Source organism: Vidua chalybeata, chromosome 11 (assembly GCF_026979565.1).
Source record: "Vidua chalybeata isolate OUT-0048 chromosome 11, bVidCha1 merged haplotype, whole genome shotgun sequence".
NCBI lineage: Eukaryota > Metazoa > Chordata > Aves > Passeriformes > Viduidae > Vidua > Vidua chalybeata.
Genome location: NC_071540.1, coordinates 16,646,217 through 16,671,195, shown reverse-complemented (window position 1 = coordinate 16,671,195; position 24,979 = coordinate 16,646,217). Strand labels below are relative to the sequence as shown.

Below are 24,979 nucleotides of genomic sequence, written 5' to 3'. Positions count from 1 at the left end.
ATTCCAAGTCCTGCTGTATTTCTGCATTTGCAGTCCAATCCAAACTCAGTCCTACTGCATTACTATTGTGCTATCACACAAGACTCAAGCAGACAAGCACTACCATTCTCAAAGCCTTGACTCTCTGAAATTCCTGTTAGAGGAAAATTTCAAACCCTTATAAGGTTACTCACATAGTCAAGTCTAAATCTTAGTTCAGTGGTTGGATTCAGGCTCACACTGATGTGAAAGCAAGTGCAGAAGTCTCACTGGTGAACTGAGTTGTTTGAATGAAAGCACAAAGAGCCCTGAGGTGACCCCTGTTTGTTTTTCAGGAGCCTTCTTCACAAGTGCGGAGCTGCAAAGTGTCCGGCTCTACCCCTACACCAACAGCCTCCACATCTTTGTGGTTGCAGCAGAAGTAATTTATTTCCTCTTTATTGTTTACTACATGATAGTCCAGGTGAGGCCCACTGGAAAGTTTGGCTGAGAGCATTACCTTGTGTCTGCTGTTGATTTCACTTTCAAAAGCTTTAGGACTGTACTTGATTTCAGTAGCACTGATGCTGCTACACCAATGGAAGATGGAATCAGGTAGAGTGTGAGTATTAAATAATAGGAAGGCAATACTTTATTTGGCTTGGATGCTGTTTTTGAGAAAGATAATGAGAAACTAGTGCAAGATGTAGTTTTATTAAGGCAGAGCAGCCTGCTTTATCATGGAGGGCACTGCCCTAATCTTCAGGGGTGCATTGTGTGATATGGAGTCATGAGACTGAAACAGTAAAACTCCTCACAGGGAAAGCTGCTGAAGAGTCTGAGATGGAGATACTTCCATAGCAAGTGGAATCTCCTGGAGATGGCCATTATATTGATTAGCTGGAGTGCTCTGTCAGTGTTTGTGAAACGGACGGTCCTTGGGACCCGGGACATCAGCTACTACCAGGAACATAAGGAGGAGTAAGTACTAATGCTATTTAGTGCATCCTTTGTTGTTGCTACTTATGCAGAAATAAATCTATTTTTCTCCTCCCCAGATAGCACCTTTTCTGTGCTAAATATTGCTATCCTAGATGGCTATATATTCCTGAAGGCTGTAAGTGTGTCGGGGCTTAGATTTGTGTCAGCAATAGGATTTTCTTCTGATACTGCTCTAATAAAATTCAGCAGACTTGAGCACCAAGTTCCCTTTTTTAGCTCCTGCTTTCCTGTCTGCATCACCCTCTTGTGAACCAACAAGCCTTTCTGCTACAGGACATCCACCCAGAAAGCACATAAACTACCTTGTTCTTTGTTGTAAAAATCCATTGGTCAGAGGACAATAATAGAATATTTAGTACAAAATGGAAGATTATAATATCTTTTTAAAAATGGTTACACACAAAAGAGATGATAAAATCACAGGATAATGAGCAGAATTTGGGCTATAGCCTAGACTTCCTCTCCTTAAAATTCTTAGACATGCACAACTGAGCTTTTTATGTGCACACAGTAGGAAGTGCAGGTGGGAACACTCAAGCAGGAACACATTAGGTCTCCACTGAAACCCCAGCACAGGCTTTTCTAGCAATACCTATTTATGCACTTCAAAAGATTCTGTGTGCATGGTATATTATGTATTTTCTTTTTTTCCCTAACAGCTCCATAAGCTTCAGTGAAACAGCGAGAGCTGATGCAGTTCTTGGCTACCTGATTGCATTCCTGGTGCTTCTCTCCACAGTGAAACTGTGGCATCTGCTGAGGCTCAACCCTAAACTGAACATGATCACTTCAACACTAAGGAGGGCATGGGGTGATATCTCTGGATTCATCACTGTTATTGCAATCATGTTTCTCGCCTATTCCACTGCTGTGAGTACCACAGTGCTTTCTCTTGTCTGCAGTCTGCTCCCAGGTACTGTCAGGTTAAATCAACTATTTTTGAATGCTAAAAGCAACATAGCTTTGCCATGTAAAATGGAATAAAGCTGCCTCTCTAAATCTTAGTTTAGCAGCTTGGAGCCCAAGTCTTCTGTATGAGTGAAAGAAGTTAAAACATCCACTTGTCTGTTCTTTGCAAACTGAAATCTAGTGAAAAACCAAAAACTGAGCTGAAAAATAAGGACTCTTTATGTGTCATAGATGTGACAAAGAACATCATGTGACAAAAAGGATTTTCTGGATAGAGCTTAAATTGTGGACCATTCAGGAAGTGCCATTTTCTGTTTGGCTAATTATGAGTGGGAAATAGTTCTATTTTTTATATATTTAGTGGCAGGCTGAGCAGATACAAGACATTCTCATATCCATGATGAAAGGTCTTCAAGTTAAACACATTTTGCAGCAAGGACTCTGATCATGACACAAGACATGACTTCTGTCCTCTGCAGGCAAACCTGATATTTGGCTGGAAGCTCTACTCTTACAAAACTCTCCTTGATTCGGCAGAGACCATGGTCAGTCTTCAGCTGGGAATCTTCAATTATGAGGAGGTACCACATCTAATTTTGAGAAGTTTACAGCCATACAATTGGTATCTCAGCTATCAAATATGCTTTGACCCAGCAAATAGAAGGACTTTCAATCAGTGCTAAACATTAATCTAATTTTACAAGCTCCACAGCTCCCTAAAGCAGTCATCCTTTCTAAGCAAGAAAAGGACATCAAGTGAAACCTCTTTCATGTTCTATTTCGACCATGAGAAGGCTCATAATGAACCTTTCATTAAGAATCCTGCTCAAATTTCAACTAGAGATGTTACTAATTGATTAAAAAAAGTTTTGACCAATTTCCATAGAAAGCTACAGATAGAATTGTTAACAAAGCCCTGTGTTTGTTCTGAACACCCCCTCTATCTTCCCAAGAAAGGCAAGGCCTTCCACAAGGGAACTTTATGCTATTTTTTTTTTGTTATTCTTTGTATACTTCTTTTTCAGTAAGATCTTTCAAATATTTCAATATCCTTTGAACATTTCTTTGTGGATTAATTCTTGAACATCTCTGACTGTGAAAAACATCCTCCTTGGTGGATGTTTTTAGACCATGGATCCAGTAGGATATGGGTGGCTTTGAAGATCAGTAATTTGGCACATTTGGCACATTTTCACCTCTACATGCCATTCATGTTAATCATGAAAATATATCCCTATGTTGTAGCTTATATAAAAATTAGTGGTTTGATTTTTCACAACCCTTGGTTTATAAGTGTCTCTGACAGTCTGACTGTGCTTCTTTGTAAAGCATACAGTAAAATAAATGAAATGCATACAGGGATTTCACCTATTTTGAAAGCTGAGGCATTAGGAAGCTTCAAGTGTTCTGTGGATAAACAGATCTCCAGGTTTGTGGATTTTCATGTGAAACTGTCATACCATCACAATTAAATGCAAATACTTAAAAACCTCCGAAGACTGCCCATATTCACACACATATATATAAAATATTCAGTTGTCTTTGTACTATATCATATCAACAAAGGACAATACTAGAGTAGAAAATTTATATATGTGTATAATACATATGTCATAATTGATTAGACACAGGATTTTCAAGGTGATAGACTTCTTATTGGGTCTTAACTGCTTGTATGTATATATGTAGACAGGTATGTATGCTTTTTTGGTTTTTTGATATCTTACCTTATGCATTATACAGGTCTTGGACTACAATCCAATTTTAGGCTCCTTCTTAATTGGATCCTGCATCATTTTTATGACATTTGTGGTACTGAATCTGTTCATTTCGGTGATTCTGGTTGCTTTTAGTGAGGAGCAGAAGCATTACCAGGTTTGTTCATCTAAGCTCTCTTGCTTTTAACATTTTTTGTTCAGTGCTTACTAAGGTATTCAGCCATGGATGAAAGCCATGTAAATTCAGTCCAACTCTTAAGAAGGCAACATTTGCTCAGAAAGTACACTCAAGATTTTCCAGATTTACACTGTCCATTCCTGTTCAGATGAGTCCCTGTTCAGATCTGATTTGTAGCCTTCTCTTCACATACTACATCCATCAAAAAACTCTTAGGCTTGTGCTGGGCTCTATTGAAATCAGTGCCAAACTGCTACTGAAGTGCATGAGGCTTTACAGCTTCTTTTAAACTCTCACTGTGTGTGCCTGACCGATTCAAGCTATTGGTAGTGTGGTGTGAAATCCATCTTAACACTCCAGTACTGCCCAAAATTCCTGTATGCTTTAAGTAAAGTCAAGGGAGATGAAAACAAAGGATATGGTTGATAGAATACAATATATATTTAGTTTTTCTCATTTACTTCATCTTCAAATGGTGTGTGTCTCATTGTGTATACCATGAGCTGTATGGGAGCTGGAAAGTGCACTCCAGGCTCCTGTAGAGAGATTTCTATGTGATTTGACAGCCAAAATTTCTGTAGTGTCCATACTAATGTGGGGCTTCTGTCTGGATAAAAATATTGGCACAACGTTTTGCTTGGCAGTCACTCATGCTCTGTTGAAAGTTGGATTATTTCACTTCAAGTAGAGATTTTGTCTTGCAACTTCCCCTGGCTTCAACAGAGACTGAATCCACTCTGGGTGTGCCCCTCTGAGTAACTTATTTGTTACTATTTCAGGCTTCAGAAGAAGAGGAGATTGTTGATCTAATGCTGATGAAACTCTTCAGTTTCTTTGGGATAAAATGCAAGCAGGAAGGGAAGCCGGTCGCTGGTGAACAGCTGGAACAACCTGTCAACGAGTGACTGAAGACCACCTTGAAAAGTCACTTTGATTGTGGGCAAAGCATTTACTTGTTTGCTATCAGCTGCAGTGGTTAAAGTTAGGTTAGGCTATAGGCTTAGGTTATTACAGCTTCTGATTAAAATGGGTTTACCCAAGGGAATGGCTGGAGCTGTGTCAGGGGGTGTTTGTGTTGGATATTAGAAAAAGGTTCTTCACCCAGAGGGTGTTCGGGCACTGAACAGGCTCCCCAGGAATGGGCACGGCCCCAAGCCTAAGAGAGCATTTGGACAATGCTCTCAGGCACATGTGGGATTGTTGGGGTGTCTCTGCAGGGCCAGGAGTTGGACTTCGATCCTTGTGGGTCCCTTCCAACTCAGCCTATTCCGTGATTCTGGGAATACGACGCGGTGTTCACCCTTAAAAGTGCTGCCGGCACGTTATTCTGGAGTAATACCTAAGAAATAGCGGTAACCCTAAGGCGAAACGTCCCACGTGCACTTGCTGTAGTCTTGGCGCCTGTATTTGTTTAATAAACACCGAGCGGCTGTTGCACTGTCTGGCTACATCCTCTCCGTCTCGGCGGCGGCGGCGCACGGAACATGGCGGCTCCTCTCCCTCAGGGCCCCGTGCCCGCTGCCGGCGGGGAAAGCGGCCGAGCCCGGGCCGCTCCCCCGGTCCCGCGGGTCCCTTCGGCCACCGCCGGCCCCGCCTCGCCCCGCCGCCATCGCCGCCGCCCGCCGGCGCCGCCCCCGCCCGCCCCCGGCAAAGATGGCGTGGCGAGCGCTGCGGCGGGTCGGGCCGGTGCTGGCGCCGCGCTGCCCGCGCCTCTCGCTGCCGCCGCGGGAGCCCGCGGCCCGCAGGCTGGGCACCAGCTCGCTGCTGCTGGCCGGTGAGTGGCGGCCCGAGGGAGGGAGGTGCGCGGCGGGCGGGTGGGACGGCGGCCCGGTGCTGCGGGGAGCCGGCGGTGCCTGTGCCGGGGAGGGTGGGCACGGTGGGCTGCGGGGGCTCGCCCCGGTCCAGCCCGCGGGGGAAGCCCCCGCCAGGCGGGGCTGGGTGTGCGGAGCGGCCGGAGTGCGGGTCCCGCTGGCGGCCCCGGGCGGCAGCCGCCCTCTGTCCCTCTATCCCTCCCTCCTCCCCTGCCTCCCGCCGTGCCGTGTCCCGGCGGCCCCTCGGAGCGCGATGCTGCAGCCGCCCGGAGCCCCCCGGTGTCGGCGGGGCCCGGAGAACCTCGCAAGATGGCTGAACCCCCGAGCGCCCCTCACCTGCCCCGGGCGCTCCTGGCACTCCCGACCGCACTCCCACAGGAGCAGCTTCACCTCCGTTAGTTGGCCAGAAACTTTTAACCTCATCTCCACACTGCAGTTTGGAGCAAAGCGGCTCAGTCCCCTCTGGGAGAGGGGAAAGAGACTTCGCAGAGAGGGCCGAGCGGGGAGCACACCAGCTTGCCCAAAGTAGCGGATCACTTTTCCTGGGATTGCCGCTCACAAACAGCTCGATGTTGGCTCCAAGGAGCATCAGCAGCACAAGAGAGGGGCAGGGGTGGGTGTCTGGCGAAGGCAGAGCCGCAGCAGGGACTGGCGTGGGCAGCCAGACAGACCCAGCCAGGCTTGCAGGGCCCTGAGCCGCTCTGGCTCCTGTGCAGCCACAGCTGCACGAGCGGCACGGCAGCGCATGGACCCGTGCATCGGTGCTTGCTGTGATTTTGCATTTGGTGTACTTAATTCTGAAAGCATCTACTGCTGTCAAAGCTCCCTTTGAATGGAAGTTACCCACGAAAGTCTGAAAAAGAGAACCTGTGGTACTCTAACAAACAGAAATGTTTAAAAAGTGGACAAGAAGAGGAGGAGAATAGGCTGTAAAAATAATGACTACCACTAAGAAGAGTTCATCCATTTCTTTCCAGACAATCTTAAACCTACCTGTTTAATTGCCTTCTGCTGCAAGTGAAAGAAATATTATTTATTGTTCATTACTTGCAAACTGAGTCAAGATCTAAGCTGTTTTTCACTATTCTGGCCAAGGTACCATTGTTTTTCTACATATATCACTTGAAGGAATAACAAACAGTGCTTTTGTTTGAGGCAGAGAGGAAAAGTTTTGTATGCCTCTTTGTGGAGGTGTGAGTTCACTCTTCAGGTATATATGAAATACTTAATAGAGGCAGTTTGCACTGAATGAAGGGCTGAGTTCAGAGTGTGCTAGTTAAACTGAAACCAAAGTCCTGTTGAAATGAATGAAGCTAGAGTAAATTCTGCTGCTCTTCTGTAAAAGAATGCAGAGAGAGATTTGGTATGCATTGACATTTCATATTCCTTTAGGTTGATTTATTTAATGGGCTGACCACATAAGCTCAAAGTTCAAATTTTGAGATTACTTATTAACTGTTTTTAATTTGACCTTTACTTTATTTGCAGTGGTTTTTGTTGCATGCTCAGAATTTTAATTTTTCACGTTTTTATTGTTTTGGTTTGTTGGGGTTTTTTTTCCTTTTGTCCTACAAGAAAGTTACACGCTCTTCTAACTGTTCGGGACATTTCACTGCTGTATTCCTAACTAGTATGAAAATCTTCTGATTTTTTTTATTAGCCTTGCTTTAAAAACAGATTCCATACACTATTATTATCTTGAATAACAATGTACTGGTTGGCTTCTTTGTGCAATGTGTAACATCATTAATGTCCAGCTTGAGCTTGAGATTTGTCAATTGTCATTCTCCATTCTTACAGTTCATTACTCATTTCCAATAGAATCCCCATGAGTTTAACATCTTGACCCAAAATGATTCGAGACATTTAAGATTGTTCATTAGAGTGTGTAATGAGATTTTTTTTTTGTAGTTATAAGTAGTGCTAGATGAAATTCTGTGGATTTTTGACTGATAATTCATGGGAAAATACTTCATGTTTACAGTTGACTCATGTTTGTTTGTGTATTATACTTGCAAACCCACATATTGTTCTACTGAGCTCTCTAATATTTGGGCCCTAAGACAAACCATTTTATCTGAGACTTCCTCCTCTTGAACTTTTCAGACACAAGAGGATCACTGCAACTGAAGAAGCTTAAAGTATTGACTGTCTGGAAAGATTTTAGCAGGTCTACAGTGAGAGCTTCTGTTTTCCTTCATGTACAATTTTAGAAAATACACAAGGAGTATACCAGTATACAGGTGCAGAAGTGTAATTTCTCTGGTGTTTGCCTTAAAGAGTTCAGCCCACAGGATGAGCTTGAGAGGAGAGTTGAACTCAAAAGGAAGGTGCAGCTGTACTACTGTGGCACTAATCACTCAGGGAGCTGTTTCAGAAGTTGCCTTTTCCAGTTTCTGCAACATCCCTTGCCTGACTGGATGGGTACTGGAAGAGGAAAATAAACATAAATTAATTACAATTTTTTTTTAAAGTAGGAAGGTATCTACAGGGGTATTATGTAGAAATGAGAAAATGGACATGGCAGGCTGAAAATTCTCAGAGTAAGAAAAGTTCCAGGAAAAATGTTAGCAAGAAAAATGTTACTTGTTTCAGTAACTTCTTTTGAAGTTTCTCCATATGACTTTATAAAAACAATTGCCTCTAATAAAGCTGTTTTGAATCTTCCAGATCTGAAATGTAAGGAGAATTGTAAACATGCTGTGAAAGGACTTAACAAGGTTTTAACAGACCTATTTCAAAGTGATACAGAATAACTACTGTGTTCTTCTCACAGTAACAATATTAACAGAGAGCAATTCTATTAAGTAGCAGTTGTCTGTACGAGTTGCCTTATTAATTTGTCCTGTATTAATTTGCCTTAATAATACACAGAAGTGTGCCAGCTTTGCACTTTGAATGAGATGCTGTAATGCTCACAATGTTTCTAGAGTCACCAACACTGGCCTTCCCAGCCATAATAAGTAGTTATCAGAAATAAACACTAAATATGTTTGAAAAGCCACTGTGCTATCATAGAAATGTATAACTACGAGTAAAATACACATCTAAGCTTTAGATTTGCACTTCTGTTTGAAGTAGAACTGCTCTTTTTGCTCCTGTACTTTATCAGTCTCCAGATGATTGCACAGGAACTGATAATACTCTGAGCAGGACACCCAGTGAGCCTCTGCCCTGCCACTGAGCATGTTCTCTGAGCTTCTGTAAATTGCATGTGCTGGTTAAAATATTTTCCAAGAAAAATGAACAAACTCAGTGAAAAGCCCCACGGTTTAAGCCTGCAAATGTGTTACTGTATTTAAGCGAGCAACATGTCACTTCTTTCTGAAATGTCAGCTTTGTTTCCTTTCAGCCCGCAAATTCACAGACAAGCACGAGTGGATATCTGTGGAAAATGGCATTGGAACAGTAGGAATCAGCAATTTTGCACAGGTATTGATCCCTCTGCCCTTGCCCAGGTCTGCAATATTTATTTATGCCAAGTTGCTCAGTCCTTGCTCTTTGGACATTTACGGGTTTTTTTTTTTTTAATTGTTTTAATTGCATATGCAACACAGTGAGCATTCTTTGTGATATTTGTGCCACTTCAGCATTCTGAGAAGGTCTCAATGGCTTCAGATTGAGCCTGTGGAGAGCTGAACTTGGTGAGAGATTTCAGTGTTCAGGTCTAAGCCTGGGCAGTTCGTGGCTGTGTGAAGAGGACATTATGTACGTTTTTAGGTCAAATTTCCTTTGAACACAAAGATGGTGAAATCCCTCTGGCTAAAGAACAGTTGTGAACAGATGTACAGCATGGCATATAGTTTTTACTCTAGGACAGGAATTCCTTTGGATTTTTTGTTCTCATGCAGGTACTTGATTTGGAATAGTCACGGGCAAATTCTGGGCTGTTAAAGAATGGGACAAGCTATCAATAAACGGAATTAATGTTTCTCAGAACAAGCAGCATTTCTTTTAATCTCAAGTCTGTCAATAATACTCTCTGGTCTTTTGTGAGATAGGGTACATGTGTCAGGGAAGAGTTGAGACAATTTTTATGATGATAAGGGTCCCAGTTAAGTCAGTGAGGACAAACTGTGTGCTAACAGCTCTCTGTAGCTGATGCTAAGATCAGCAGATGTTATTCCTATAACATCTTATAACCCTCCCTGAGCCTGAGGGTTATTAGCACTGCAATAGAGAAACAATAATTTGGTATTTGGGTCACGATAACACAACAGTTCATTCACATTAAGTATTTGCTAAGAAAAAGTGAAAAATATGCAATCTGTAAAGAATGAGGACAATATTTAGAGACAGGGAATATTTATATGCAGATTCTAGAGTCACTGTAACAGTTCTCCCCTATATGTAGTTTTGTTAAATGTATGCTCTAATGCTTTTATTTTTCTTTTAAGGAAGCATTAGGAGATGTTGTTTACTGTAGTCTTCCAGAAGTTGGGACAAAATTGAGTAAACATGGTAAGTTTCAGTTCTAGTTGCTCCTGAAGTGATTATTCTACTCATCCCACTCTTCCCTGGCAAAGATAAATTTTCTGAAATAATATTTATGGTTACTAATACCATTGTAAAGCTCCTGGATGCAAAATAAATTCAGGTATTTCTACAAGAGACAGCTTTCATTTTCAGTTCTCACTGTCAGACTGTGCTTAACAGCAGAAAATACACACTTTTTAAACCGTGAAGATATTGATTCAAAAATAAAGTATTAAAATATTTTTGTGATAATTTTATCTATACTCTGTTTTTAAAATATGATCTGAACTTTCAAGTGTTTATTTGTAATTCTCCAGTTACGCACTTTGTGAATTGCATGATGTGAAACTTCTAATTGATATCAAGCTCTAATTTTTCTATGAATATAAAGACTCAGTAATTTTGAGGTATCAAATATGATCACAGTTTTTGCTTGTTAGTGATGTACAAGTTGTTACATTCTTCATCATCCAATTATGTAACTTTTCCTGTTAAAGCAAGTGAACATTAACAGGTAGAAATGAAAAATCTTTCCCTGTATTATGGTGGAGAGCTGTCTCAGTAGTATAAGAAGAAAAAATTGTCATTATTTTGAGACAATTTTTTAAAAAGAAATGAGGGTTTATGAGGTAAAGTAGAAAGCCTTTCTTCTGCTATCCTTCTTGTGGAATAGATCCCCATCAAACTGTTTTGGCCAAATCTATTACACTGAATACTGACTGTTAGACAAAAGGTCTCTCTGTGTAGGATTTTAATTAGCCAACTTGTAGTTTTGCTTTATTTGAAGGAATTTAATTTCCATTTAAGTTCTTCTCTTTTCTACCCGTTCTGGCCTCAGTCTAATTCCAGGCTTTCCCAGAACAAGTTGTTCTCAGATCCCTTGTCCTGGTGCCTATCTACTCTTGTGACAGCTCCCTGTTCCTTCAGCCTCTGTCTTGTTTGCTTGTGGCTGAGAGCTGCTCTGGATTAACTTTGCTCCAGGCACCATTTCCATAAGTCCCTACAAAACAGGAAAAAGGGAAGAGCTGCTGGGTGCTTCCAGTGTGGTGCTTCTGAATACTAATGTGTGTTTTCCAGTGAGTGCAAATATAACTCTTGATAGTCTTTCTGAAGGAAAAATGGGATTGCTGAAATTGTGGCTTTGTTGATTTTGTAACCAAATTACAAATAAAAAGTTTTAAATTATAGATAAAAGGCATATTTCAGTCTCTTGCAGCAAGAGCTGGGTGTTGTTCCTTCTAAGTCAATATCATGTGTGCTGTGGGCTTCAGACAAAGGATTAACCAAATGTAAGGAATTCCTGTCCCTTCTGTAGTAGCCAGCTAGCACAAATTCCCCAGAATTCAAGAGCATAAACATCAAATTTCATAATGCTGATCCATGTCATAAAGTGGGTAACTTCAATCCGTTTTCTTGCACAAGATCAAGACATTTCTTCACTGGTTGGGTCATCACCAGGATGTCTGACTGAACAAATGGAAATGCTTTGTGTTTTCCCCTTAGAAACATGCAATCATATTCTCTGTTTCAGATGAGTTTGGGGCTTTGGAAAGTGTGAAAGCTGCTAGTGAACTCTACTCCCCTCTCTCAGGAGAAGTGACTGAGATTAATGCTGCCCTTGCAGATAATCCAGGGCTTGTCAATAAATCCTGTTATCAAGATGGTAAGATGTCACTTCTATCTTTGAATAATGAATACTGTGTGGACTCTTGCTACTACAAATGGCTCTGCAATTCCTGTTTTTCCAGTTTAATGGTGTGGAGACTTAAATGGAATATACTGAATATAGTTCAAGCCCAGTAAAATTTAACATAAAAGCATTATCACAGTGTCTTCTTTGAACAGCTGTTTTACAACATCTTATTTTCAGATATATACTGTGGCTGAATTTAAATCTATTTGCCTTGACTGCATTTCTGGGTTTTGGGTCTTGTAAGAGTTCATGACACTGAGAGGTCAGGCTCCTTTATTCTTTCGAGACAGCATCTCCCTATGTTACTGTCACTAAATTACACAACTGCTCTGACTCAAAAAGTCATTTCTTATGATGAGTTGGTTGGTTATTCATTTTTTAAAATACTGAAATGTTGTTCTGCCTGCACAAAAACCTGGTTGATTCTTCAGTGATCCAAGGCTAGTTGTTCCTGCTGGGAATGCTTTCCTAAGGCAGTAACATGATTGAATTGTTCTTGTAGGATATTAGCAATTCTTTTTAATTTCCTAACTACAGGTTGGCTTATCAAGATGACTGTGGCAAACCCTGCTGAACTTGATGAACTGATGACCGAAGATGCCTATGAGAAATACATAAAATCCATTGAGGACTGAGCTGGAATAATGAAATAAATTCATATAAAATATCTCAGTGTAGTTTGTCATCAATTAAGGAAATACTGAATATCCAGTTTTGGCAACTTGAAAAATACCACTTAAGATCACATATACAAGACTATAAATAATTACAGTGATAAATGTGTTTCACATCTTTGTACCTGTGAGGATTTTTTATTGTGTTGTCTGATTCATGTAACTGCAGATGTTATCTATAATATTTTGGGAAACAAAATTCACTTGCTGAAATATATAGTTCCATAGATTCATTTGACATCAAATTTAGTAACAACAGCCTAAACTTGTTAATTTTGTCATAGGCACATGACTGTTCTCATGACCTGGACTGTAGTTTTCCCTGAAATATTTTTCTATTGCTCCCAAACCACTGAAAAGCAGTGTCTTCCTAACCTACTCATGTTATTCTTTCTTAGGGTTACAAAGATGATACCAAAAAAGGAGAAGCCATATCAACTACCTCTCTGCATGATTTTTATTTCTTTACAGAACTTATTAATCCTTTGCTTTCCTTCTTTTTTAAATTTCTTTTTACTGTGTAATCAAGTAGTCCTGCCTTTGAGACAGGAGGGATGAGGGCCCTGCCTTCCCCTTTCTGTGCTTTCTTAGTGTGCAAAGCTCCTGCAGTGGTTGTTCATCAAGGTTCTACAGTGGGTTATTTAGGCTGTATTTTTGTCTAGTGAACACTACCTAAGTCACACATAATTAAGGAGTTCATTTTACATCTTTTGCCTGGCAATTGTGATTTCACCAGAGCAGGTACTTGTGGAAATAGTTTGACATATCATGTATCCACATGTGGCTGTATTTAAGATCAAATAGCCAACTGCTCTAATGACATCACAGAACTGAATCCAAAACTTACCCTTTGCAAACCAGTGAACTAAAGCAGCTGATTCCATTAGACTTAATATTTAATGAATCCACAAATGTGAACTCAAAGTTGATGTGACATCTGATGGTAAGATGGAGTTGTACACACCTGAACTTTAGGAAAACACAATAGTACAGCAGAGTTTTGGTCTAAAACTTTTTCCCACAATTTTAAAATGGTTATTAGCAGCTAAGCACAAAACGGGAACAAACCCCAACGATTTAGGTAGATCTAAGAGGAAGCAGGGGAATGCTTAATTCATGTAAGATGACTAAAGCAAAATTCATGTTGCTTTGAAAGTTCCTTCTTTCTAAAGGGATGTGAATCACTCGCCTTCTAAAGTGCCTAAATACACTGCTGGTAATATAGAAACCTTTGTAATGTATAAAAAGGGTTTCTTTTATGATCTGAAGGGATGTCAAAGTAATTGCTTTGGTGGTTTTTGGGTTTAAATCCTAGGAGCAAACCTTTGCTGCACAAGTCACACATCAAAGCCCTGCCAAGAGAGAATCCACTGTGTATTTAAGATGGTTTCATCTTCTCCACAGGAGTTAAACTGCAAAATGAGTAAGAGGAATGAGGGAGTTTGACTGTTCCAAAGGAGTTCTAACTTGGCAGTGGCTGATAAACAGAAGGCTCTTGTAAACCTAGTGCAAATGTTTTAAAAGCTCTCAGTACTTATCCATTATTCACAGTTCCATGCAGTATTTATTGTGACAACATTCAGGGCTCAGAGAGCTGGGAGCTTGATCCCGGCCTCTTACAAACTCCCTGCCTCAGTTTGTCTTTTACCCCTTGTGCACTTCAGGTGGGAAAGAGAAAGTTTGTTTCAAATACAGTAAGTGTAGGCAAATGGAAGTAGGAATGCAGGAAAATATTTCTTGATACTGTTTCTTTCACCAACTTTTTTCCCACTTGGCTGGAGATTAACAGGCCCTTCATTCTTTGCCATGTAACATGTGACCCTTGTTGATCTCCCCTGTAGAGATTATAAAAATGTAACACATTTTTATACCATTTTTCCTTAAAATGTTTGTATTCTTTTATTTTTATTAATAAAATAGTAATTTCTGCAATGATCTAGGGAACAATAAAAGCTGGTGAACCTGTTCTCTTCTCAAACTTTGCCCATTTAAACTGTATTAACAGTTTACATACATGAGTGTGGATAAATGACAACTGTCTGGGAAAAGTACCTGAAACAGAATTCAACCTCTCTTTCATGGTGTACAGGTGGAAAAGTGATGTTCTGTTGCTTAAAGAGGAGGATCAAGAACATCTCTATCCCTAATTGTTTTACAATTTTATACAACTTTAAAGTGACTTATTCCTCTTAAAATGGGAACAATAGCAGCTAAGTACTATTGTTCCCTTTTTTTTTTTTTTTTTTGTGTGGTTTATGCCAAGAGCTGTGGTGTGCTGTAGTTTAGGACAAATTATGTCTATTGGGCCAAATATTTTTATACCTTTTTATAATTCACACAACTACCTGAATTATGCTGCTAAAACAATGTGTTCTTCCTTGTTTGATGTTTGCTACCCAAGCAGAGCTCCAAGCATCTCATGACTTCACTAAGTTCAGCAGCAGCAGGAAGCCTCAGGCAGACTACAAGAGCATGAATGCAGCACTTGCTGACATGAATCCACAACAAATGTGTTTATCAACATAAAAAGATGGAGAGAATGTGCATTACCTTTGGTCTATGACACAATTTTAAATGCTTTTGTATAAATTGTTGGGGACAACGTCAAACTTGTTCACCAGGGTGTGCTCCTACAGAAAATTAATAAAAAGGGTGATTTCTTACAAAAAGAATCACTTTATCTGTGACCTCTTAAGTCTTGATCCTGAGCTTAAGAACTTAACAATTACAGAGTAATTTATACACATTATAGATTCAATATAGAGAGATTTGCTTTACAGCAAGTTATAATTCCACAACATCTCTATCTCCTGGGGGTTAATTATATCATCATCTTTCTTTGTGCCAACACTTCCTCACTGTTCCACAAGTACCAACCTCTTTATCTGCCCAATTATCTATCTGACTAATAGAAGCTAAACTTAGAACTAAGTTTTTCAATCCATATTTTATTTTCCAAGATTTTTATCAATGCCAGTCCCCAAAAGCTTGAATACCTTACATTTTGTCTGTTTTTTAGCCAGTGGGGTGCTGCATCTCTCTGACTCTTGGGCTTGTAATGTATATAGATAGAAATCATGTATTTATTACTTCTTACTAGAGAGAGAGAGAAAAAAAAACCCAACATTTAAAACTAAAAGAACTAAAATACATCAAAACACTGCCAAGTGTTTTGATGAGCATAAAAGAAGGGCAATGTCATCTTCACTCTCATTAAATTAGCAGTGAGACAACCTGTTAAGCAGCTCTGAATAGAAGTGCAGCAAATCTCAGTATCCAATGCTTGCCTGAACTGGTGTCTGCAGACAAGTGATGTCCTTTGGCTAAGGATTCTCTTTCCTTTTCCTTCACACTGATAGGTTGGGAATCTAAAATACCCCCGTGGAAATGGTTCCCATCACTGAGTTTTAATCTGCCAAACTGACACAGAAAGGACACGACATCCATCTTCAGCCCAGCCGAGTGAATAAACTGAACTGCAGCAATCAATCAACCTCTGGGCACACGAGGCTTTTCTGCCGTGGTGTGGGCAGCTCACACGGCAAAGAGGCAAAGGGAACTGCACCACCTGCACTAAGTATTCTGGAGGAGAGAAAGAAAGCCTAAGAATATCGCAGAATTATTTAATAAACACAGGTCATCAGTGGAAAAAAATGCTTCAGGTCGCAGACGGTGCTCTGACTGAAATGACTGCAATTAAAAATAGGCATTATCGCACAAATTCACCACACGGTGGCACTTGGAACCTTGGAGCCGGGGCAGGGAGCTCCCGGCGCCGCAGGCTCAGCGCAGCTCCGGGGCCACGCGGTCGCCCAGGGCAGCTGCAAGAGCAGCAGAAAAGATGAAGACACCATTGAAAATGTTTAAAACACACAAACACATTTCTCACAGCACTGCATCTAACAAAGAAATTAACTTAAACCTAGTTTCCTTGGACCCATCGTCATGTGACTGAACTGATGGAGAACAGTACCCTCGGGGATTGTATTTCCAGGGAACAGGACCTCATGCCTGTAAGGCAACATTAAAACACTCTCGAGCAACGTCCAACCTTTGCAAATTGCCATCAAGATATGCTGCAGATGGCACAGACAAATTTTGAGAGCAGCTTAGGAGTGTCCTTTATGTAATTTTCTCCACTCTCTCCACACTGTGAGACAGTCTAAGAACAGTCCTTGGCAGGAGAATTGACTCTGTGGTATCTGGATTGCTTAGTTTGCCCCACAATATTGATGTCTCTCCCTGACAAAGCACAATTCAGTCACTTCAGACTGATCTATTTTTAATGCAGTACAAATATCCTACATCCTTTGCTATTAGGCTGTTTTATTTGTTAATTGTTTATAGTGTTTAATTATTTATGCTGTTGAATGTATTTTGTGTAGAGAAACATTTAAATGCAGGTACAGCACTCGTACCTTTCTCTGCCCATGAAAGTCAATCCACAGGACAGGAGGATGAGTCTGCACTTCTCAGGACACAAACTTCTGCTTTCTGCCATCACCTGCCTCCCTTCTTTAGTGCGTGGGTCTGGATCAAGAGAAAATGACAGAATTAAGTGTCCAAGCTGTTCAGAGAAGTCCTCACTTGTGCCACAACTGGTAAGGCAAAGCCAGTGGTAAAAGCGGTGTAAAATCCCCCTTGTAGAGCTCCTTTTTCCTGCAGTGTATCACTCTCATCCACAATGGGTATTATTATCATTAGTAGTAGGACTGTCTGAATACTTATTTTAATTCCTGTTATTAATAAGACTATCTACAACATGTAATTCTGATTAATCATCAGATGAATTACCATAGTCATATACTGTCCCATGGAATAATGAACTAAAAGAAAAATTAATCTAAGAACAATATAAAACTACATTAAACTTCATTATAATCTTCACTCAGAACTGTAATCTCATTACTTTAGGACCATTCAAGTATAACAGCAGTTTTAAATTCAAAGCATATTCCTTACCAAAAGAAATCTAAATTACACTCTGTGATTCTAACTAATACAGTCTAATATTTATGTAATGGTATGTTAAGAAAATAGTTCTGGATTCTGTAATTTATGTGGGCTAAGAGTTCATTTTTACTTGAACAGAAAGATTAGATGGATGTTAAATCATGAAAAAACCCTCTGAAAAAAAAAAAAAAGGAAAGAAATCTAGGGCTAATATTAATTACTGAACCCTTCCAAAGAAACACATGCACAAAAAAAATTATTATTAATGAGACAGCTAGGCAGATGTTTCTGAAAGAGAATAGAAAAGTAAGTTGTACCAATTACATGAGAACAAACACAGAACATTTTTTCTCCTTGCAGCTACATGGCTTTTATCTGTATTATAAAAAAGGCTTAGAAAGTGTTAGTTAAAGAAAAGCTGAAAACTGTTCTTGGCATTGCAAGAGAAGATGCTGAACACACTAAGAGATTGAATAGCAGCACATCGTAACAATTCAAGAAACAAGTATTTTAAAGTAGGCAATGGACAGAGAAAGAATATTTGGAAGAATGCTTGGGATCATTCAGCTGATAGAGGGACAGCCTCAGCTCTGCAGTTCAGGCAGCCCTTCCTCAACCACAGAATGCTGAAATGGGACTGAAAAGGTGCTATTGAAACAAGACAATAAAAACTGCCATATGCTTTTACATCCACTCCCATCCCATCCACAACCAGAACTCCTCCTGCAGCTTCCACGGAGAACGCTCAGGACAGGCTGGGAAATGTGTCCCAAATATCAGGTATTTGTCTCAGATTTGCAGGTACATCCCAACATGCACGGTAGAGGTTTTGGAACATCGCTGCTTCAGATCCTCAACAAAAAAGTCATCATGGTTTGTGGATTAAATAAAAAAAAAAAAGAGTTTATAGTCACCACATGCTCATGATTTGTCTCATTAATTTTTAATGGCAGCTAGAAGCTACAGGTTTATAAATATCTCTTTTTCATAATTGTGACAAGCAGTGACTAGATGCAGTTTTGGTGGAAAATTTTCTGAAATACTGTAAGGCTAGGTAAATTACAAGGCATTATTAGAAAATGTTGAGTTTGACTTTTGGTGATATTACATTAACTTTTACAAACATTAGAAACAAACATTATTTGGTGAAATAGAAACATTGCAGAAGACACTACAACTAAAAGTAATTTACTAGTCAAGTACAGAGTTAAGTAACAATCTTTTTTTTCAGAATGAAGTCACAGTAAATCAAAGAAACAGTAATAAAAACCTGCATGTTGAAGAACACTCTCTTCAACAGACAGAACCTCTGTTTGTGTAACGCTACAAGGGAGGAGTTGGGTTTGCTCAAACCTCTCCAAGAACAGCAATTCTGTCACAGCAATTTTCCTGCAGTGCAACCTGGATTCTTGTCAAGATGTTGGCAGGTTTTGCACCCAGGGTGCCCCTCCATGAAGGAGGCACAGGAGGTACACAAATATTTTTTATACCACAGTTCAGAGACTTGACACACGAGTAATCCCAGCCAATTTTAGTTTGACTACTTTTGATCAGCTTTACAAACACACTTATCAGCTCTTTGTGTTTAAAAGTGTAGCACAAATTGGCTTTTTAAGATACAGTAATACAAAACATTTTGAAACTCACAACAGTAACACAACTTTTGTCCTAGAAGGTGATAAGTGTAACGTGTGCGACTTGATTATGCAATGTTATGAAATATTGTCTTGTTACTGATATCAGAGGAGTTTCTTATGATTTAGTGAAGTCAGGTTAGACAAAAAAGAGCCTAAAGTTGTAACACCATTTAAGACACACAATTTCCTTAATGACACTTTAAACAGAGTATTCTATACATAACACACTGATACATGAACTACACCAGTCAAGTTAACCCCTATAAAAACAGGTGCATCATAGAATTGCATAGAAAGAAATCCCTGGCATTAATAGCTTGCACTGGAGACTAGGACTTTCTCCCTGCCTTTCTAGATCAAAGCACACATGTTTTTTAAAAAGCACATCTCACACTTGACATTATTCTTAGCTATATTCTTTGGAATCACTAGTGCATATGTAATTTCAAGCAATTTTTATACTTCATGCTCATGTTTAATATGTAAAAAATGAAAATTGCAAGGAAAAAATTTCCCTGCCTTCCCCTCCAAAAATCTAATGTAAAATATTCTTCCTATGTAGAATAAAAATAAAATCAAATCTTTCCTCAACAACAGAGGCCTCAAGCAAAAGCCAGAGTGATTAATGAAGAGGATATTCATATGAGATGGGGAAACCCAGGGTCAAAAATCCTTTCTGTGAGGGTATTTTCAAACAGTATTTGTAACTTGGATAAAGAAAACCTCCAAGCAGTAGCCAATGGTTTTAGCTCAGTATCCGCTTTGCTCATGGAAGACCTACATTCAAGCCCATACACAGATGTAAGGAAATACCTTATCACTTCTTTATTTTAGGTAATTTTCTCCTGTCAGCTGAACCTGAGAAAACCTTCACTGAAACAGGTGTGTTTCCCTGAACATGTTTAATTTTGAAATACACCACTGTCTTCCATTTTAAACAAAATACTGATCAGCTCTACATAAGGCCAGTGGTCTTTGTTTTACAGCAATATTGACTGACTATATTTACTTCTTGCCTTGAACTATTTATTTTGAAAAATCCTTAATTTCAGTGCTCAAAAATATTTCCATTCCATTAATAATCCTTCTACTTACTCCAAGCATGTGCACGTGGAGTCTGTACAGGAAACAGAATTACCGAGGATTTGCCAAAAAGCCATGCAGAATAGCTGGAAGGTAAAAGTAATTAACTTCAGGCATTCCTTGCACTGAGCACTTTTGTTTAATGATATAAACCCTGCAGACAGATTAAATCCATCAAAAAAAAAATTTAACAGTATGCATTATGCAGCATCAGGTAAGTAACAGTAAAAGTTGAAAAGGCCAGGTCTCCATGGACAGATTTCATAGAAAACTAGAACTTCTGGCTTCAGATAGAATATAGATTTAGAATATTTGTGCAAGAAGTGAATATATACAACAAACACACTCTGCTATATTCACTGTAGTCACAACTGGTTTCTATTTTACATAACTACATAAATGCAGAGGTGCACCAGGAAGACATATTTCTGACTGACATTTCTTTCACTGTAATATGGGAAAATATTATCAAATCCTTCTGGCTGCTATAGATACACAATTTCTGGCACAGCTAAAAATGTGTCAGGAATTAGGATTATTTTATTTTTATAAAAACTTCATTTTAATGACCAGTTCATTATTGGACTTGTGGTGGGAGAGCTAAGGAACATGTGAGCTTTATTTTTAGGAAACGCTGAAAGGCACATAAAAATTTGAATATATGATATGTTCAAAAAATCAGATTCTGAGTATTCTGCAGGTTACTTTACATTAAAATTAGCAGCTGCTTGCCTGTTGGCATTATGGAAAAACATTTCACATATCTGTAAAGGGATGATGCTCATGCATGAACAGACATTTGTTCATTCAAGTGATATATTTGCCCCTCACATCTGCTGAGACAACTGAGTGTGCACTTACTCTGTTGTTTACTGAGATACCGAGGCACACACATTCACATCAAAAAGTTACTTGGTAAAAGGAGAAAAAAATTAATTTACCTGAAATTATGTACATTTAGTGAAAGTAAATACAACACCTTCAGTTAGTGATTTTATGCTAATAAATAATATGTTTAGCTAGCTGAAATTCCATTTACGGTCACTTAATAGTTCTCATTTGTTTTAGGATTTCTAATAATTAGGGTAAATCTCCAAAATAATGCCACAGAAGGCATAGAGTCACATGCAAAAACCCTACCAGTTCCAGTGTGAAGCAGCAAACACCCATGTCTATCAGACATACAGTACAACTTGACTAGCTGGATAAATGAGCCCACAAAACAACATGGCACATTTCATAAAGCTACAACTTTGCACCATAAATTACAGACACATTTTTACACCTGCAGAGAGATAAGCAATGAATAATTCACTTACAACTGAAGTACACAACCAAAGGATTATTGCCTTGCCTAAACCATCCTGGTATCACTTGGAAAGGGAGGGGGCATGGACCCCATTCATGCATTTAAAACCATTTTTTTCCAGAAATAGATTGCCTTGATAATTTCCAAATATTTAACTTTGCTTGTGAAAGTTTTTTCTTGAACAGATTCTTTAGAAATACAATTTTGAAATGATGTTTTGCTCAAGCTCCCAATAAAATAAGTGGTGTCCTGCCAACTTGAAAATGACCCCCTTTAACACAGGTTTTTCTCCTCAAAGTCATTGTTTATGTATTATATAAATATCATTTGATGTTGCTATTTCATCTCCACTTATCACAGTGCTTCTAGCAAGTATTAGATGGAATAGATGAGCTCAGATTGAAATCTAATGGATTGAAAACATGAATGCTGCCAGTGGAAAAATACTCCCAACCACTGAACTGAACACATATTTGGAAATGTGAATAAACCTTTCTCAGAAATAAATTCATGCGATAGAAGTGCAAGTGTGTAATTGAAGTAGCGCGGTTTTGGCATATGCTCCTGATAATTTCTATGAAAACCCCTCAATCTCCTTCCACAGATTTCATCAATAGCATTCTCTGGTCAAAGCTGGCTGGGTGCAGCCTTCCCTTTCCCAGGCATTACAATGGAACTGTCTCTAAACCTTCTACAAGACCAGGTCTTTTACTGGACTTGCACATGTCTCATCAATAATCTCTGATCAAGCCCACAAAGTTACTCACAAAATTTAGGTTAAGGTCAGGATAAACTGCTTGAAAGCTCAAGAGACTGTTTTGTAAAACCCTCTCCTAGTATGCTTCAAAAGGTTGAATATTCAGATTTGTGTTTGGCAAAGGTGGCCACAAATAAAAGAACAATAATATCTGAACAGTATTATAAAGCTGTAGCCCAATTCTGCCTGCAAAATTCCAACCAAAAACAACAGTAAGTTCACCTAAATCATGATCAAAAATAAAGTGAAATACAACAACCTCCTTGTGCACTTGATACATCCACTTAAGTAATCCAAATTGGAAGTGTTGAAGCCACAGGTGCTAGAAGGAGATTTTTAAACTTTTTTATAGACTTTTAGAGATTGTTGGAGACCAGCATATGCTGCATAAATCAAATTACAATGAAAACTACATAAATCAAACAACAATGAAAACTACCAATCGCTGGAAAATAATCTTGGAGGTCTAGAATTGCTCAGTGTTAAAAATGCTTTTTAGCACTGTGTTTTTTAAAGCCATTGAAAAAATAAACAGAAAATCCTGTTAAAACTTCATAAGCAGAGTTGCAGCATCAGTTGATCTAAAATGCATAGAAACGACTTTTTTTCTCCAAGCATTTTCATTAGTCCAAATAGCTGCTGTTGGTTCACTCTGTCAGTTAAAAAGGCCAAGCTCTGGAAAGCTACAACACATAAATAAATGATGGTTTGCTATATTTCTACCAGATTTCAAAGTGCTTTCAAATGGAGACAAGTCCTTTTCCTTCTCTCCAGTATTAAGGCTCTTATAAAAAGTAAAGTTCAACTAAAAGACACTTGGGCTTGCTTTATCAAATACACCACTTAATATGCTTTAATCATGAACATTTTAAGACCCTAGCTGTGCAATTCTAGCTTTATAAATGTGTTCTAGTAATTTACAGGATTACTGTATTACAAGATGGGGACCTTAATATACTAAAATGTGAAATACTCAGTAGATGCTGACAGTGTATTTCTATTAAGTTTAGTTTCATTAAAAGCACAGGGATTAGGACACTGACTGGGAAATTAAAACCAAGCTACCAATACTACAGAAAGTAGCCTTGCTATTACTTCCATTAAATCAGAACCAGCAATCTAGAGAAATGAAATTAAATATTCTTTTCCCATTGAGTTTCCAGACCTCTTTTCCCCCAGAATTTATAACTTTAATTATTCTCACTGAATCAGACCCTCAGGAGATAAAACTGCTCTCAATTCTCACTAGAGTCAAAAGGTTCTGCAAGAACTCTTTACTCCAGACATTTCTCAAGCTGCTTGGGACCCTTAACCCTTCCAAGAAACACAAAAATGCAGTTTAAAAAATTGCATTTCATCCCAAAACAACCTACAGAAAATTCAAAACCTAAAGGCCTGATCTTACAGCCCTTCACAACCAGAAAATCACACTGACATGGTTTTGCCACTGTCATTATATTTGCAGAGGCCCCACTCCAGCAAACACATTCATGCCTCAATCCTGGAAAATTAGCACCCAGATTTGGCACCAGCACAACCTGTATTCAGCTGAACTTCTGAAAAATCATGTTTAAAAAGGAAAATGCTTTGTTTAGTGCTAATATAATTTAAAACATACCTGTGAAGGCAGAAGTCAGTATGCTGTGTAATTCTGATTGATACACTTTCATATGGCAAGGTAGAACTTTCTTTGATTTCTTTGATTAAACCTCACCAGTTTTGTAAAATCCATCACTTACTGAAATTATTATGAAGAATTTGGAGCAGAAAATTCAGAAAGCAGGCTCCTGCACCGATATTGTTTAATTAAACTGTCAAAAGGAATAAAAATGAAGGTGTTGCCCATGATGCAGACTGGAATTACGAATTCAACTCCTGTCGTCTCTCGTTCTTTTGGTGCAATTCCACGACTTGCCTGCTGACCTGAACACAAGCAGCTCTGTGGGACCAGTCCTACTGAAACAAACACCAGATCCTAACAAACTTTCCCATCAACGTACCACACGAATTCTAAACCAAAACACTTTCTTTTAAAAATCTCTCAGTGAGTTGTGTTTCAAATCGGATGCGATGCTATTTTTCTGCTTTCTAACTATGATTAAATACCTGAAACAGGGTTCAAAAGTAAAAAAAAAACAAACAAACAAACAAAAAAAACCAAAACCACTTTGCTTTAAATCAAATACTTTCACTGCATAATGAAACACAGCTACGCCTTGGGGCATCCATACTTCTGTCTTTTTGGGTTCAAAACGAATCTGTCCCTCAGCCTGCACTATCAGGCCCTTGACCCCGCGGGACAATTAACACGAGCGGGTCAGCGAGGCGCTGAGGGCCGATCCAGCCCTCGCCGGAGCCGGGCTTTGCTTGAGCAGGATTAGGCAAATAGGAGGGAGGGATGCCCTGCGGCAGTGCCTTCCGTGCAACCTGCTGAGGTGACAGCAGCTCAGCCTGACCTCCGGGGCCGGGAGGATGTGCACTCACCCGCTCCTGACCAGCAAATCCCGCACACTCCCGGCCCCTGTCACCGGAGCCCGGCCGGCAGCCGCTGCTTTGGTGGAAGCCACAGTGCTCGGGACACCGAGGGGAACCCGCGCCCGGCCTCCCTGCCCACACCCCGTGAGCGCCTGGGAGGCGAGCCAGGGTTTCCCCCGGCCCCGCTAGTGACACAGAAAACACAGATTACCCCTCTGTAAACAGAACTCTGGAAAACTCCTGCGGGCGGCTCGCGGGGAGGCGGCGGGGCAGGCGCCGAGGGGAACGCGCCGAGCTCCCCCGGGAGGGCTCCCCCGACCCTGCGCGGGCTCCGCGCTCCCCCGTT

At 39.8% G+C, this 24,979-nt stretch overlaps 2 protein-coding genes across 2 annotated transcripts in view; both read left to right on the top strand.

Annotated features, from left to right (window-relative positions):
* Positions 1-5,193, top strand: part of LOC128793772 (polycystic kidney disease protein 1-like 2) — a 36,130-nt gene extending 30,937 nt beyond the window's left edge. Inside the window, 6 exon segments of the mRNA XM_053953182.1 lie at positions 315-442; positions 779-939; positions 1,620-1,830; positions 2,349-2,450; positions 3,613-3,744; positions 4,545-5,193. Coding sequence (XP_053809157.1) covers positions 315-442; positions 779-939; positions 1,620-1,830; positions 2,349-2,450; positions 3,613-3,744; positions 4,545-4,670 — 860 coding nt within the window. The 3' untranslated portion in view covers positions 4,671-5,193.
* A 213-nt stretch (positions 5,194-5,406) lies between these two features.
* On the top strand, positions 5,407-12,412 carry GCSH (glycine cleavage system protein H). The gene is made up of 5 exons (XM_053952402.1): positions 5,407-5,539; positions 8,929-9,008; positions 9,974-10,037; positions 11,584-11,715; positions 12,283-12,412. The coding sequence occupies exons 1-5, from the start codon at positions 5,419-5,421 to the stop codon at positions 12,378-12,380; spliced, it is 495 nt and encodes a 164-aa protein (XP_053808377.1). The 5' UTR covers positions 5,407-5,418; the 3' UTR covers positions 12,381-12,412.
* The last annotated feature ends 12,567 nt before the right edge of the window (positions 12,413-24,979 follow it).